The sequence below is a fragment of the Ranitomeya variabilis genome, chromosome 2 (genome assembly GCF_051348905.1).
Source record: "Ranitomeya variabilis isolate aRanVar5 chromosome 2, aRanVar5.hap1, whole genome shotgun sequence".
NCBI lineage: Eukaryota > Metazoa > Chordata > Amphibia > Anura > Dendrobatidae > Ranitomeya > Ranitomeya variabilis.
This window is the reverse complement of record NC_135233.1, coordinates 505,678,551-505,696,108: the sequence shown is the minus strand read 5'-3', so window position 1 is coordinate 505,696,108 and position 17,558 is coordinate 505,678,551. Positions and strand designations below refer to the sequence as shown.

The 17,558-nt window shown below is 42.1% G+C and overlaps 1 protein-coding gene across 1 annotated transcript in view; it reads right to left on the bottom strand.

The window, feature by feature from the left end:
* Positions 1-17,558, bottom strand: part of BBOX1 (gamma-butyrobetaine hydroxylase 1) — a 332,054-nt gene that overhangs the window by 115,736 nt on the left and 198,760 nt on the right. Inside the window, exon 4 of the mRNA XM_077288035.1 lies at positions 13,294-13,492. Within this exon, the coding sequence (XP_077144150.1) occupies positions 13,294-13,492 (199 nt within the window). The remainder of the gene's footprint in view (positions 1-13,293; positions 13,493-17,558) is intronic.

Here is a 17,558-nt window from a genome sequence, read left to right as displayed (position 1 = left end):
GGAACTTCCACATAAGTTTTGGTCTGGAGGCGGGGTTAGTGAGTGTAGTGTGAGACAGTGAAGGGAGAGGAAGGACGTGAGGAAAGAGACTAGGAATGGAGCTGTAACTGAGCTCTTCGCAGGATAAAGCGCAAAAGAAACCGGACACCGGAATCCGTGGTTGCACGGGTACTAAAGGCCCAGCAGCTAGAACCGGAGGCAAGGAGATTGCAGGTCTCATGACCCATCTAATACCTGGAGGCACCACAGCAAGTCAGGAGCCTGTAGTGTTTCCTGATGAAGGAGTCTTGAACTCTGAAAAGTGTAGAATAATAAAGCCACAAGTACTAATAATTCTGGAATTCTAGTGATTCAGCAGCGCAGAAATTTACCACAATTTTCCCAATCTGTATCTAACGACTGGTCCTCCCTGGACTCGTGGATCTGCTGCAGCGAATCCTTTCAATGCTTAAACTTCAGCTACATCTGGTGAGTGCAATCTTATGGATTAACCTTTTAACCTTCTCAGATAAGACACTATTTGCGCTCTTTCCTTCAACACTTTTCATAAGACTGTAAATTTATAATAGAAGTCGATGTGAAGGTTCAGAATGTGGATGGGCGTTTTGACAGCATTATTGACTGAAAACCAACTAATATTTTTTTCATTGTTGAATGGAGTTAGAAAAAACAAACAAAAAGTACCAGTGAAACAAAGATGGCATAAAAATGCATGAAAAACAGTGACGTTCAAAAATGTTGAATAATTGCTCAAGACTAAAAATCCCTTAGAAAGACTCTTTGGGGAAAAAATGCTGCTGTTTCCTTAAGGGTTCGCTCACGCTAGCGTATAATTAATAGGTTCCCATTCTCATCTTGGAGAGTGGGACAATTTTTCTCACTTGTCATCCATGTACAATATGTTTTTTTACTCAGCAGCTATTAATCTTTTACAGGACTATTTATAGTTTCCTATGCTACAGAATTGTAATGTATCCATAACAATCGGATGCTATACTGATGATCCATAGGGCATGCAATTTATTTCTTGCATTGTCGGAACTCAGAGTGAAATCGAATATAGCTGAGAACAAAGCTGCAGATCTGTACCGCCTCACTGAATAACATCCAAGGGCAATTCGACTTTTTATCTAATTGCACGCCTCCGTTTAGCGAACCCTAAGGCCATGTTCACACTTTGCGGTTTTTACCGCGGAACCGCGGCGATTTTGATGCTGCGGGTCCGCAGCAGTTTCCATAGCGTTTCCATTTACATGTAAACCCTATGGAAACCGCAAACCGCTGTACACATGCTGCGGGAAAAACCGCGCAGAAACGCAGCGGTTTACAACCCGCAGCATGTCACTTCTTTGTGCAGAATCGCTGCGATTCTGCACCCATAGGAATGCATTGAACCGCTTACTTCCCGCATGGGGCTGTGCCCACGTTGCGGGAAGTAAGCGGTTAATGTGCGGGTGGTACCCGGGGTGGAGGAGAGGAGACTCTCCTCCAGGCCCTGGGAACCATATTTGGGGTAAAAAAAAGAATAAAAATAAAAAATCATGTTATACTCACCTCTCAGCGCCGCACGCGGCCGGCCGGTCAGAATTGCTGTGCGAACAGGACCTGCGGTGACGTCGCGGTCACATGACCGTGATGACCCCCGGGTCACATGACCGTGACGTCACGAAGGTCCTTCTCGGCACAGCATCTTTGGAACCGGAGCGCCGCGTGCAGCGCCGATGAGATCCGGACATCGGAGGGTGAGTATAACCAATTTTTATTATATTTAACATTACTATGGATGCTGCATATTGCTGCATATGCAGCATCAATAGTATAGGCGGAAACCCGCAGCGGAAACCGCGGAACAAACCGCGATAAATCTGCAGGGATAACCGCAGCAGTTTTGCCCTGCAGATTTATCAATTCCGCTGCGGGAGAACCCGCAGAGGGACGCCGCAAAGTGTGAACATGGCCTAAGAGTCTTCCTTTTGACAAACTCAGCTTGAAAAAGATGTTGGACACATCCCTTTATACTATCGTGTCTCCTGTGTACAGACTATACAAAACTTTCCGTTTTCCAGAGTTTTCCCATAAAATATCACAACCGGTATATAACATAACATATTTATTTTGCATCTATGACTTCCTCTCTTTATTTTTCTTGGCCGATGTAGAAACTTTGGATAAAGGATTCCATGATGAAATAGACCATACATTTATATTTGGTTTGCGCTGCCAAGCATGGCGCAATCTTCCAACTGTTCCAGGGTTATGTTAATTATTCATTTCCACTACATTACCTTCTTCATAAGAATATCAGTCCGAAAAAAATCTCATTTTGGCAGGCCTGCTATTGACTCACCCTATATAAATGTTGTATTTAATGAGCAGTGGTTTACAATTCATGGCAAGGCTAAGGTTTTACATCAGAATTGCTAAAGTGTAGAAGCTTTGTGCTACTCATGTGGATAAGGAGAGATAAGGTAAGAGGACGTCCTGACAGCTCACAGATTGTACTTGACAACATTTAATGCAGATCTTCACTTTTGGGGACCATAAATGGATTATTACCCCACTCCTATCCGCTATTGATAGTCTCAGCATAATGTATGGAATGAGACTCTGATTCCAGTGACGTGTCACTTACGGAGTTTCTTGAAGTAGTTTTATCAGCGGGAGATCCAAATTAGAAAACTAGTAAACCTGCTGCCATGTAATCCTCCATATTCATAAGCTCTGAATACCTAGCACTGATTGGCAGCTTTCTGCCTAAGCACAGAGTATGCAGAAAGCAGCCAATCAGTGGTGTGGGCGGGGTTATACATAGTTCAGCATTTAAAGAAAACAAGGATTGTATCAAAGCTGTGCCAGTTAGCCCAATAAGGCTAGTTTCAGACAGGCATTTAGCCGGGCTGCGGACTTCCTCCGTGAAGCTCCGCCCACTGCCGCGCCTCTTCATTCAGCTCTGCCTTCGGCTGCATGCGGCGTGCACTATGCGGATGCCTCCGCATGCGTTGTTTTGATGGTGCGACCTGCACCGAACCCAACGAGTTGCAATTTCATGCAGATACCGAACCGTCAAAACGACGCATGCGGAGGCATCAGCATACAGCGGCATGGCCTGCGTACCCAATGTTAAAGATAGGGTGCGCACGCCGCATGCAGCCGTAGCCGGAGTTGAATGAAAAGGCACGGCAGTGGGTGGGGATTCAGGGAGGAAGTCCGCATCCCACCGCAGCCCGGCTAAATGCTAGTGTGAAACTATCCTTAGAGTAGCTGCACACATTCAGTAATTGCACAATTTTTTTTGCAAATACTGTATTGGCAGGAAAAATGCTGAATAAAATACACAGGTTTTTGCATGTTTTTAATGCTTTTTATGCATTTTTCCCAGTCATTTGAAACGGTTTAAAAAAAAAAAGCAAAAACTCTGAAAAATGGCATGCTGCAGTTATGAAGTTGCTTTTCAAGGTAAAAATGCAAATTGTGAACATACCCTTACTAGATGGTGGCCCGATTCTAACGCATCGAGTATTCTAGAATAGGTATAGTAGTATATAGCACAGCCCACGTAGTATATAACACAGCCCACGCAGTATATTACACAGTCACGTAGTATATAGCACAGCCAACATAGTATATAACACAGCCCACGTAGTATATAACACAGCCCACGTAGTATATAACACAGCCCACGCAGTATATTACAGTCACGTAGTATATAGCACAGCCCACATAGTATATAACACAGACCACGTAGTATATAACACTGCCCATGTAGTATATAGCACAGGCCACGCAGTGTATAGCATAGCCACGTAGTATATAACACAGCCCATGTAGTATACAACACAGCCCACGTAGTATATTGCACAGCCCATGTAGTATACAGCACCGCCCACGTAGTATATAACACAGCCCACATAGTACTGTATATAGCACAGCCCACGTAGTATATAACACAGCCCACATAGTATATAATACAGCCACGTAGTATATAGCACAGTCATGTAGTATATTGCCCAGCCAAGTAGTATTTTGCACAGACACATAGTATATAGCACAGCCCACGTAGTATATAGCACAGAGACGTAGTATATAACACAGGCCATGCAGTATATAACACAGCCCATGCAGTATATAACACAGCCCACATAGTATCTAACACAGCCCACATAGCATATAGAAATGTGGGCACCATATTTCTGTTAAAAAAAGAATTAAAATAAGGAATAGTTATATACTCACCTTCCGGACGCCACGGATCGCTTTTAGCGATGCTCCTCGTAATGCTCTGGTCCCAAGAATGCATTGCGGCAATAACATGTGATGATGTAGCGGTCTTGCAAGACTTTTACGTCATATCCGGTCATTGCCGCAATGCATTCTTGGGACCGGAGCATGGTGAGGAGCAGGAAAGGTGCCGGAAGGTGAGAATATAATGATTTTTTTAAATTATATTTAACATTAGATCTGCATAGGCAGCATCAATAGTAAATAGTTGGTCACACAGGGTTAACAGCAGCGTTAACGGACTGCGTTACACCGCGTTATGCCGCAGTGTAATGCAGTTCATTAAACGGACTGCTAAAATGCTATGGGGCACTGACTGGAGGGGAGTAGGGAGGGGGCACTGACTGGAGGGGAGTAGGGAAGGGCGAATTTGCGGCCGGACTGTGGCCGTCGCTGATTGGTCGCGGCCGGCCGGCCGCGACCAATCAGCGACGCGGGATTTCTGTGACAGACAAACAGACGGAAGTGATCCTTAGACGATTATATAGACAGATTAATACATCGCTGGTATCAGGGTCACTGTCCCTACATTATTATTTCTCAGATTGCATAGCAAAAACCTGGTAGTAGATTCCCGTTAAAGGGGTATTTTATCTTTTATCATTCTGGCTGTACTTACCCCCTCCCAATCCATTCCTATCTTCGTGCTGCTATCACATGTCTTTGCTGATATGGCTGCAGTGGTGATATAACAACAACATCATACGACCGCTGCAGCTAATCACTAGGCTCAACAGTGAGGCTGAAGTAGATAGCATGAGACTACTGAGCCCAGTGATTAGCTGCAGCATTATTTCACCACTGCACTCATATCAACAAAGACCAGGAGTAGTGCTGGAATTTCAGCACTGAGGCAGCAGTGGAGCAACTAACCTTGTTCCTTTTTTTTACATAAAGGAAGGCTATGAAGTAAAGAAAATTAAATAAAAATTCCCATTTCACCCCTTTACCCCATGGGTGGTTTGCATGTTAATGACCAGGCCAATTTTTACAATTCTTACCACTGTCCATTGATGAGGTTGTAACTCTGGAATGCTTCAACAGATCCTGTGATTCTGACATATTGTACTTCATGATAGTGGTAAAATTTATTTGATATGACTTGCGTTTATTTGTGAAAAGAACGGAAATTTGGCAAATTTTTTCCAAATTTGAATTTTCATGCCCTTAAATCACACAGATATGTCACACAAAATACTTAACAAGTAACAGTTCCCACATGTCTACTTTACATCTGCACTATTTTGGAACCAAATTTTTTTTTTGTTAAGGAGTTATAAGGGTTAAAAGTCTATATGATAGAAAATACCCAAAAGTGATACCATTCTAAAAACTGCATGCCTCAAGGTGCTCAAAACAAAATTGAAAAAGTTTATTAACCCTTCAGGTGCTTCACAGGAATTTTTGGAATGTTTAAAAAAAATTAGCATTTAAATTTTTTCACAAAAAATGTACTTCAGTTGCAATTTGTTTTATTTTACCAAGGGTATCAGGAGAAATTGGACCCCTAAAGTTGTTGAGCAATTTGTCCTGAGCATGCTAATGTAAACCACTGTGTGCGCGCATGGCAGAGCTCGGAAGGGAAGGAGCGTCGTTTGACTTTTCAATGCAAAATTGTCTGGAATTGAGATCGGACACCATGTCGCATTTGGAGAGCCCCTGATGTGCCTAAACACTGGAAACCCTCCACAAGTGACACCATTTTGGAAAGTAGACCCCCTAAGGAACTTATCTAGATGTGTGGTGAGGACTTATGAACTTTTCGCCCCCAATTTTTAATTTTCCCAAGGGTAACAGGAGAAATTAGACCCAAAAGTTGTTTTGCAATTTGTCCTGAGTGTGCCGATACCCTACATGTGGGGGTAAACCACTGTTTGGGCACACGGCAGAGCTCGGAAGGGAAGGAGCGACGTTTGACTTTTCAATGAAAAATTGGCTGGAATTGAGATCGGACGCCATGTCGCATTTGGAGAGCTCCTGATGTGCCTAAACAGTGGAAACCCTCCACAAGTAACACCATTTTGGAAAGTAGTTCCCTTAAGAAACTTATCTAGATGTGTGGTGAGTACTTTGAACCCCCAAGTGCTTCACTGAAATTTTTAATGTAGAGACGTAAAAATTAAAAATCATATTTTTTTCACAAAAATGATCTTTTCGCCCCAATTTTTTATTTTCTCAAGGGTAACAGGAGAAATTGGACCCAATATAAGTTGTTGTGCAAATTGTCCTGAGTACACTGATACCCCATATGTGTGGGTAAACCACTATTTGGGCGCATGGCAGAGGTGGGAAGGGAAGGAGTGCAGATTGACTTTAAATGCAAAATTGGCTAGAATTGAGATCGGACACAATGTCGCGTTTGGAGAGCCCCTGATGTGCCTAAACTGTGGAAACCCCACAATTCTAACTCCAACCCAAACCTCAGCACACCCCTAACCCTAATCCCAACCCTAACCACAACCCTAAGCCCAAGACACCCCTAACCCTAATCCCAACCATAACCCTAACCACACCCCTAACCCTGACACACCTCTAGACCTAATCCCAACCCTAACCCTAATCCCAACCATAAACATAATCCCAACCCTAATCCTAGTCCAAACCCTAACCCTAACTTACGCCCCAACCCTAACTTTAGCCCTAACCCTAACTTTAGCCCCAACCCTAACTTTAGCCCCAACCCTCGATTTGGCCACCCCGCTCATGCATAGCAAAACTTGTAGAATCAACAGGCAGCCCTGGCTAACTAGCCTGACCAAAGAACTGAGATGGGCTTCCAGGGTTGCTGAACGGAGATGGAAGAGATCTCGTTCTGCTGAGCATTTCACTGCATACAAATCGTCCATCACCAGCTTCAAGTCCATGCTCACTGCCGCAAAACAAACATACTTCTCATCTCTCATATCCTCTCTGACTCACAACCCTAAACAGCTCTTCAACACTTCAACACTCTGTCCTAACAGCATCTCCTCCATCCCCTCTCATTTCTGTTGAAGAATTTGTTTCTTTCTTTAAGCAGAAGATCGATAACATCAGACAAAGCTTTGGCCCGCAGCCCCCAATGCCCCTCCTCTTGACTTCTCAGCCCTGTTAAAAAGCCAGTTTCTCCACTATGACAGACGATCAGCTCTCCATCCTTCTGTCAAGATCACATCTCACCACTTGCACGCTTGACCCGCTCCCGTCCCACCTCATCCCTAACCTTGCAAAAGTCTTCATCCCAACCCTAACACAACTCTTCTAACCTCTCACTTACAAACGGTGTCTTCCCCTCATCCTTCAATCATGCATCAATGATCAATCAATGAAACCTATCCTCAAAAAACCCTCCCTCGACCCATCCTCTGTGTACAGCTATCGCCCAATATCCCTTCTCCCTTACGCCTCAAAACTACTGGAACAGCATGTCCATCTTGAACTGTCCTCCCACCTCTCCTCCTGCTCCCTCTTTGACCAGTTACAATCTGGCTTCTGACCACATCACTCAACTGAAACTGCCCTAACTAAAGTGACCAATGACCTACTAACCACCAAGAGCAAGTGACACTACTCTGTCCTCCTCCTCCTGGACCTGTCCTCTGCCTTCGACACTATGGACCACTCCCTCCTGTTACAGATTCTCTTATCTCTTGGCATCACAGACTTGACCCTACCCTGGATCCCATCATATCTAACAGACCGGACATTCAGTGTCTCCCTCTCCCACACCACCTCCTCATCTCGCCCCCTGACTGTCGGTGTTCCCCAAGGCTCAGTTCTAGGACCCCTACTCTTCTCCATCTACACCTTCGGTTCGGCCTGGGACAGCTCATAGAATCCCACGGTTTACAATATCATCTGATGACACGCAGATCTACCTATCTGGACCCAACCTCACTTCCTTACTGACCAAATCCCACAGTCTGTCTGCTATTTCATCCTTCTTTTCTGCTCGTTTTCTAAAACTGAACATGGACAAAGCAGAATTCATCATCTTTCCCCCACCTCACTCTACCCCTCCACCTGACCTATCCATCAATGTCAATGGCTGCTCACTTTCCCTGGTCCCACACGATCTGTGCCTCGGGGTGATACTTGACTCTACCCTCTCTTTCAAGCCACATATCCAAGCCCTTGCCTCCTCTTCCCGATTCCAACTCAAAAACATTTCCCCGATCCGTGCATTCCTTGACCATGAAACCACAAAAACACTAGCACATGCCCTTATCATCTCCCGCCTCGACTACTGCAGCGTCCTACTCTCTGGCTTCCCCTCTAGCACTCTGGCACTACTCCAATTCATCCTAAACTCTGCTGCCCGACTAATCCACCTGTCTCCCCGTTACTCCCCAGCCTCTCCTCTCTGCCAGTCCCTTCACTGGCTTCCTATTGCCCAGAGGCTACAGTTCAAAATACTAACAATGACATACAAAGCCATTCACAACCTGACTCCTCCACACATCTGTGACATGGTCTTCCGGTATCTACCTACACGCAACCTTCGATCGTCTCATGATCTCCTTCTCTTCTCCTCTCTCACCTCTTCCTCCCACAACCGTATCAAGAACTTCTCCCGTGCTTTCCTTATACTCTGGAACTCTCTACACCAACACATCAGGCTCTCGCCTACCACGGAAACCTTCAAAAGGAACCTGAAGACCCACCTCTTCTGACAAGCCTACAACCTGCAGTGATCCCCAGTCTACTGAACCACCGCATAACCAGCTCTACCCTCTCCTAGTGTATCCTCACCCATCCCCTGTAGACTGTGCGCCCTCGCGGGCAGGGTCCTCTCTCCTCCTGTACTTGTGTGTGCCTTGTTTTACTCATGTTTATTGTACTTGTCTATATTTGCCCTGTTCACATGTAAAGTGCCATGGAATAAATGGCGCTATAAAAATGTATAATAATAATAATAAGAACCCTAGCCCCAACCATAACCCTAACTTTAGCCCTAACCTTAATGGGAAAATGGAAATAAAAACATTTTTTTATTTTATTATTTTTCCTTAACTAAGGGGGTGATAAAGGAATGTTTGATTTACTATTTATAGTGGGTTTTTATGTTTGGCAGCTGTCACACGCTAAAAATAGTTTTTGCATCACCACGTTTTGAGAGCTATAATTTTTCCATATTTTGGCCCACAGAGTCATGTGAGGTCTTGTTTTTTGGGGGACAAGTTGACGTTTTTATTGGCACCATTTTGGGATCATGACATTTTTGATCGCTTTTTATTACAATTTTTGGGAGGCAGAATGAACAAAAAACAGCAATTCATGAATTTCTTTTGGGGGGGCGTTTATACCATTCCGCGTGTTGTTAAAATTGATAGGCAGTTTTATTCTTCAGATCAGTACAATTACAGCGATACCTCATTTATATCTTTTTTTATGTTTTGGCGCTTTTATACAATAAAAACTAAAAATAGTTTATAAAAATAATTATTTTTCCATCGCTTTATTCTGAGAACTATAACTTTTTTATTTTTTCCCTGATGATGCTGTGTTGCGGCTCATTTTTTGCGGGACAAGATGATATTTTCAGCAGTACCATGCTTATTTATATCCGTCTTTTTGATCGCGTGTTATTCAACTTTTTGTTCGGTGGTATGATGATAAAGCATTGTTTTTTTACCTTGTTATTTTTTTATGGGGTTCTCTAAAGGGGTTAACTAGTGGGACAGTTTTATAGATCGGGTCGTTATGGACATGGCAATATTAAATATGTGTACTTTTATCTTTTTTTTATTTACATAAAGAAAAGGATTTATTGGAAAAAATTTTTTTTTTTTCTTTATTTAGGAAATTTTTTTAAATTTTTTTTACACATGAAAACATTTTTTTTACACTTTTTTACATTGTCCCAGGATGGGACATCACTATATAAAGTTAGATCACTGATCTAACACTTTGTACTGCACTGTATCAGATCAGCGATCTGACAAGCAGTGAAGGAGGCTTGCGGTCGCCACCTACCTGCAGGACCTGGAAGGACCCCATGGCTATCTTGGTGCCGGGGGACTCCATGGAGACCCTCAGGACAACGCAATCTCATCGCATTGTTCTGAGGGAAGCGCAGAAAGCCCCCTCCCTGCGCGATGCTTCTATATGCCATCGGAATGCTGCAATCTTGTTTGATCACAGTGTTCCGGGGGTTAAATTGCCAGGAGTGGTCTGTGACTGCTCCTGGTACTTAGTGCCGGGTGTCAGCTGTGAGAATCAGCTGACAGCCGGCCCCAATCGGCTGCACACCACCCGTGCGCTGGCTGATCGGCTTCGACGTACTATCCCATCTATGGTCAGACGGGCCCAGCCCACATGGACAAGATGGTACGTCGGATGTCAGAAAGGGATTAAAGGGAACCTGTCGTGTTGTACATGCAGTTGTTATTGTCAGCAGCATGTTATAGAGCAGGTGGATATACATTTTATTGAAAATATTTCTGTGCAATTTAACATCCTGCTATAATTCTGCTTAGGAGTCCAGTGGGCGTTCATGCTTAGTAATAGATAGCAATCTTTGTATGCAAGATTATATGAGAAAAACTACTGAAAAAGACCCTCTACCGGACCCCAAAACATAAAAACTGCAAAGATATAAATGAATGATATACAATTCTATAAAATATACAAATTATTATTTGTAACATGCTGCAAATCAGACACCACATTCAATGTGACAGGGTATCTTTAGGGAAACCAGTAGAACCCGGGCTGGCTAATCTTGCTGTGTGGATAGGTCATGGAGTAAGGAGATAGTCTTTAATGAATTGCTTCAGTTCTTTCCAGCCATAGGTTTGATTGGGATAATGTGGATTTTCAGAGAAACAAGGGAAAAAGTTTAACCTGGGTAGAAAAATACCACCCTGTTTTTAAAACATCATGATCAGTATCAAGAGAAGATGAGATGCTCTTGAAGGAGGTGGTGACCAGTCAACTCAGGTGATTATGTTGGCTATGACTAACTGAGATGACAGGCTCATGATCATATGATGAAGGAGATCTCAGATAAAGGGAGATCAGACACTGAGAATTAGATACTAAAAGTATAGTGGTAAACAATAACCACTCATCATCACTTTAGAAGATGACTATGTTGATCTTGAAGAAGTCAGTGATGCCCTTTTATGAGACAGAATAGACTGAATTGCATGTAAAACCAAATTATGAGCATATGAAAGAGCCCTCACATGGGTACTTTTATAAAACAAGAAAAGAAAATAGAGTAACAAGGAAGTTGAAACATTGGAAGGATTCTTCATTTCTTTATCAAGTATGAGATCCAATGCCTTTACTGCGAATTTTAGACTTGATGATTTATGTGTTATTTCATCCCAGAAATATGAAATTCTGTGCAAACATCTCTGTAAATAAACTACATGAAAAGAGAATGACTGCTATTCCTAAATCTTCTCCAGGTTTTAAAAAAAATAAGAAACAGCTTTTATGACAAATATTTATCTTAGGCCTCCTTCACACATCCTGGTGTTTCTGGTACTGGAGAAAAACAGTACTGGTGAGATCCGTGGTGCGCTTCCATGTGCCATCCGTGTGTATGTATGTGACATCCTTGTGACATCTGTGTGTTCATGTGCTGTCCTTATCTGTGTGTCCATGTGCTGTCAGTGTGCTGTCAGTGTGACACATATGGAATCAAATGCAGCATAGAAATTAAAGAGTTTTATGTATTAAATGTGTTCAAAGATAGAGATAGATAGCGATGAGGAACATGATAGATAGATAGATAGATAGATAGATAGAAAGAAACTGTTCTGTCCTTGCTTTTGTTGAATAAATAAACACAAAAAAATGGTGTGGGATCCCCCTTATTTTTACTAACCAGCGGAGGGAAAGCAGACAGCTGGTGGCAGATGTTATTATTCTGGGAATGGGCCAAAATCCATAAAGGTTCCCAGCCTAAAAATATCATAGCTGTCATCGTAGCCTTTACTGGTTATTAAAAAGGGGGACCACCCAAAAATATGACAATTTTTAATAACCAGCAAAGACTAAACAGACAGCCGTGGGCTGATCTTAATAGGCTGGGAAGAGGTCATGGATATTGGCTTCCTCCCAGACTAATAACACCAGCTCTCAGCTTCCCCAGAAATGATAAATCCATTTGATGTGCCAAGTATGATTCTTAGCCTCAGCTCTTCCCACTTGCCCTGGTGAGTTGGCAAGTGGGAAATGGTTTTAGGTTTATGTCAGCTGGCATCAAGCCCAGGGGTTAGTAATGGACAGTCATCTATAAGACACCCCAATTACTAACCCCATAGTCTAAAGTTATAAACACACAGGGAAAAGTCCTTTAATTTGTAAAAACCACTCCCCATACTCTTTTACCCATTTATTACCATATAAAAAAAGTTATAATCCAAAGTCTTTCCCTGTAAAATCTATCAGATGTGCCATGACTATCCCCAACTTTGGTACATCCAGATGTTCTACTGAGCAGTGACATCAGGAATGTGACCGATCAGTACCGCTGCCGGAACACACTGACAGTAGCATGGCAACACAGCGGCATAGATATCTGTATAAGCCACCTGTGACCTGCAGACACCATACGGATGTCAGTGCTTACAGCATGAGAACTTTAATTAATAGGCTGGGTACCTTCCCACAATAATAACACCAGCCCCCAGCTGTCTGCTTCCTTTCAGCTGGTTATTAAAAATAAGAGAGAAGCCATGGCATGTTTTTTAAATGTATCTACTTATTTCATGCGCACTATTCAGAGACGGCAGGCACTGACTACAAATCCCGTCAGCGCTGCCTGGTTTTGCTGATCGTAGGCAGACCATGTGAGGATGTTGAACGTTGTATTCAACCCATGAATACAATGGGTGTGTGTGTGTCCGTATTTGCAGTTCTTAAAAAAACAGACCACACAGTGACATAAAAACGGACATGAGAAGGGGGCCTTAGACATATAAATAGTGGAAACTTTTCTTCTAAGCTGATTCCTTTGGTTCATTCAGGTAATTTAAGAAATATGGTACTAATAAAAAAGCAAACAATGGTTACACTTACCCATAAAAAGTATGCCTCATGTAACCTATCCTTTTGCCAAGTGTAACCAATTCTCCCTGTTTCACAGGGGCTCCTTCCAACAGCACGATGCCGACATTCCGGAGTGTGCAGAGCCACTTGAAAGCTGTCTGGTCACAGCGCAACACGTCCTCATAAGACATTGTGGGAATCTTCAGATCGTTGCCCCAATACTGTTGTTCTGCAAGAGGAATATCTGGTTATTTACTGTATGTGACTATCCAAATATATATATATATATATATATATATATATATATATATATATATATACAGGTCCTTCTCAAAAAATTAGCATATAGTGTTAAATTTCATTATTTACCATAATGTAATGATTACAATTAAACTTTCATATACTATAGATTCATTATCCACCAACTGAAATTTGTCAGGTCTTTTATTGTTTTAATACTGATGATTTTGGCATACAACTCCTGATAACCCTAAAAACCTGTCTCAATAAATTAGCATATTTCACCCGACCAATCAAATAAAAGTGTTTTTTAATACCAAACAAAAAAACCATCAAATAATAATGTTCAGTTATGCACTCAATACTTGGTCGGGAATACTTTGGCAGAAATGACTGCTTCAATGCGGCGTGGCATGGAGGCAATCAGCCTGTGACACTGCTGAGATGTTATTGAGGCCCAGGATGCTTCAATAGCGGCCTTAAGCTCATCCAGAGTGTTGGGTCTTGCGTCTCTCAACTTTCTCTTCACAATATCCCACAGATTCTCTATGGGGTTCAGGTCAGGAGAGTTGGCAGGCCAATTGAGCACAGTAATACCATGGTCAGTAAACCATTTACCAGTGGTTTTGGCACTGTGAGCAGGTGCCAGGTCGTGCTGAAAAATGAAATCTTCATCTCCATAAAGCATTTCAGCCGATGGAAGCATGAAGTGCTCCAAAATCTCCTGATAGCTAGCTGCATTGACCCTGCCCTTGATGAAACACAGTGGACCAACACCAGCAGCTGACATGGCACCCCACACCATCACTGACTGTGGGTACTTGACACTGGACTTCAGGCATTTTGGCATTTCCTTCCCCCCAGTCTTCCTCCAGACTCTGGCACCTTGATTTCCGAATGACATGCAAAATTTGCTTTCATCAGAAAAAAGTACTTGGGACCACTTAGCAACAGTCCAGTGCTGCTTCTCTGTAGCCCAGGTCAGGCGCTTCTGCCGCTGTTTATGGTTCAAAAGTGGCTTTACCTGGGGAATGCGGCACCTGTAGCCCATTTCCTGCACACGCCTGTGCACGGTGGCTCTGGATGTTTCCACACCAGACTCAGTCCACTGCTTCCTCAGGTTTCGGTCACCTCTTCTCGTTGTACAGCGTTTTCTGCCACATTGTTTCCTTCCAACAGACTTACCATTGAGGTGCCTTGATACAGCACTCTGGGAACAGCCTATTTGTTGAGAAATTTCTTTCTGGGTCTTACCCTCTTGCTTGAGGGTGTCAATGATGGCCTTCTTGACATCTGTCAGGTCGCTAGTCTTACCCATGATGGGGGTTTTGAGTAATGAACCAGGCAGGGAGTTTTTAAAAGCCTCAGGTATCTTTTGCATGTGTTTAGAGTTAATTAGTTGATTCAGAAGATTAGGGTAATAGGTCATTTAGAGAACCTTTTCTTGATATGCTAATTTATTGAGACAGGTTTTTTGGGTTATCAGGAGTTGTATGCCAAAATCATCAGTATTAAAACAATAAAAGACCTGACAAATTTCAGTTGGTGGATAATGAATCTATAGTATATGAAAGTTTAATTGTAATCATTACATTATGGTAAATAATGAAATTTAACACTATATGCTAATTTTTTGAGAAGGACCTGTATGTGTATATATATATATATATATATATATATATATATATATATATATATATATATATATATATATATATATACAGTTAGGTCCATATATATTTGGACAGAGACATCATTTTTCTAATTTTGGTCATAGACATTACCACAATGAATTTTAAACAAAACAATTCAGATGCAGTTGAAGTTCAGACTTTCAGCTTTCATTTGAGGGTTTCCACATTAAAATTGGATGAAGGGTTTAGGAGTTTCAGCTCCTTAACATTTGCCACCCTGTTTTTAAAGGGACCAGAAGTAATTGGACAGATTCAATAATTTTAAATAAAATGTTCATTTGTAGTACTTGGTTGAAAACCCTTTGTTGGCAATGACTGCCTGATGTCTAGAACTCATGGACATCACCAGATGCTGTGTTTCCTCCTTTTTGATGCTCTGCCAGGCCTTCACTGCGGTGGTTTTCAGTTGCTGTTTGTTTGTGGGCCTTTCTGTCTGAAGTTTAGTCTTTAACAAGTGAAACGCATGCTCAATTGGGTTGAGATCAGGTGACTGACTTGGCCATTCAAGAACATTCCACTTCTTTGCTTTAATAAACTCCTGGGTTGCTTTGGCTTTATGTTTTGGGTCATTGTCCATCTGTAGTATGAAACAACGACCAATGAGTTTTGCTGCATTTGGCTGGATCTGAGCACACCGTATGTCTCGGAATACCTCAGAATTCATTCGGCTGCTTCTGTCCTGTGTCACATCATCAATAAACACTAGTGACCCAGTGCCACTGGCAGCCATACATGCCCAAGCCATCACACTGCCTCCGCCGGGTTTTACAGATGATGTGGTATGCTTTGGATCATGAGCTGTACCACACCTTCGCCATACTTTTCTCTTTCCATCATTCTGGTAGAGGTTGATCTTGGTTTCATCTGTCCAAAGAATGTTCTTCCAGAACTGTGCTGGCTTTTTTAGACGTTTTTTAGCAAAGTCCAGTATAGCCATTTTATTCTTGATGCTTATGAGTGACTTGCACCGTGCAGTGAACCCTCTGTATTTACTTTCATGCAGTCTTCTCTTTATGGTAGATTTGGATATTGATACGCCTACCTCCTGGAGAGTGTTGTTCAATTGGTTGGCTGTTGTGAAGTGGTTTCTCTTCACCATGGAGATTATTCTGCGATCATCCACCACTGTTGTCTTCCGTGGGCGCTCAGGTCTTTTTGCATTGATGAGTTCACCAGTGCTTTCTTTCTTTCTCAGGATGTACCAAACTGTAGATAATGCCACTCCTAATATTGTAGCAATTTCTCGGATGGGTTTTTTCTGTTTTCGCAGCTTAAGGATGGCTTGTTTCACCTGCATGGAGAGCTCCTTTGACCGCATGTTTACTTCACAGCAAAACCTTCCAAATGCAAGCACCACACCTCAAATCATCTCCAGGCCTTTTACCTGCTTAATTGAGAATGACATAACGAAGGGATTGCCCACACCTGTCCATGAAATAGCCTTGGAGTCAATTGTCCAATTACTTTTGGTCCCTTTAAAAACAGGGTGGCATATGTTAAGGAGCTGAAACTCCTAAACCTTTCATCCAATTTTAATGCGGATACCCTCAAATGAAAGCTGAAAGTCTGAACTTCAACTGCATCTGAATGGTTTTGTATAAAATTCATTGTGGTAATGTCTATAACCAAAATTAGAAAAATGTTGTGTCTGTCCAAATACATATGGACCTAACTGTATATATATATATGCGCACCCTATATGACAAACATGCTTGCTCCTTGTATATTACAATGATGAATATATGTTGATGTAGGAGTCATGTAAGTTACAGGGGTTGTCCCATGAGCATTTTAATTAACAGGTCTTAGAGAAAAAAATAAGAAGTTTACAGATATTACAGCACGGATCACAGCTGATTCTTTCCGTGACGAAAAATAAGTTTTTAAACAGGCAGAAAAATGTTTTTTCTTACAAAAACCAGCAGCTGTGATCCCATACTGTCCTGTCTGTATACTCTTTTACTTCCTCACCTGCCCAGGAGATGTGGTATGATCAAACCATGTTCCTGCACGGCCAGACACGGCCATTACACAGAACACAGCAGAGGCACATTTATAACATTATCTCAGCAGAGGGACTTTTTTAACAGATCCATTTGTGGAACTTATGATTATTCCAACATTTATTGATAAAAGAGTACTTTGTTGGTCGGAAACCCCTTTAATGTTTCTCGTCTTCAAGATTTCTACCCACATGTGTATTTTCAAATTCTAAGCATTTAGATCACTAAACCATTGTAAAGAATAGATTAAATTCCAATGTTCCAAATCAAGGCATATACATAGGTAAGAAAACCAGAAAAAATATAACATATCAAGAAATTGATTCATGATACACTTTACAGTTTATGATTTGTCTTT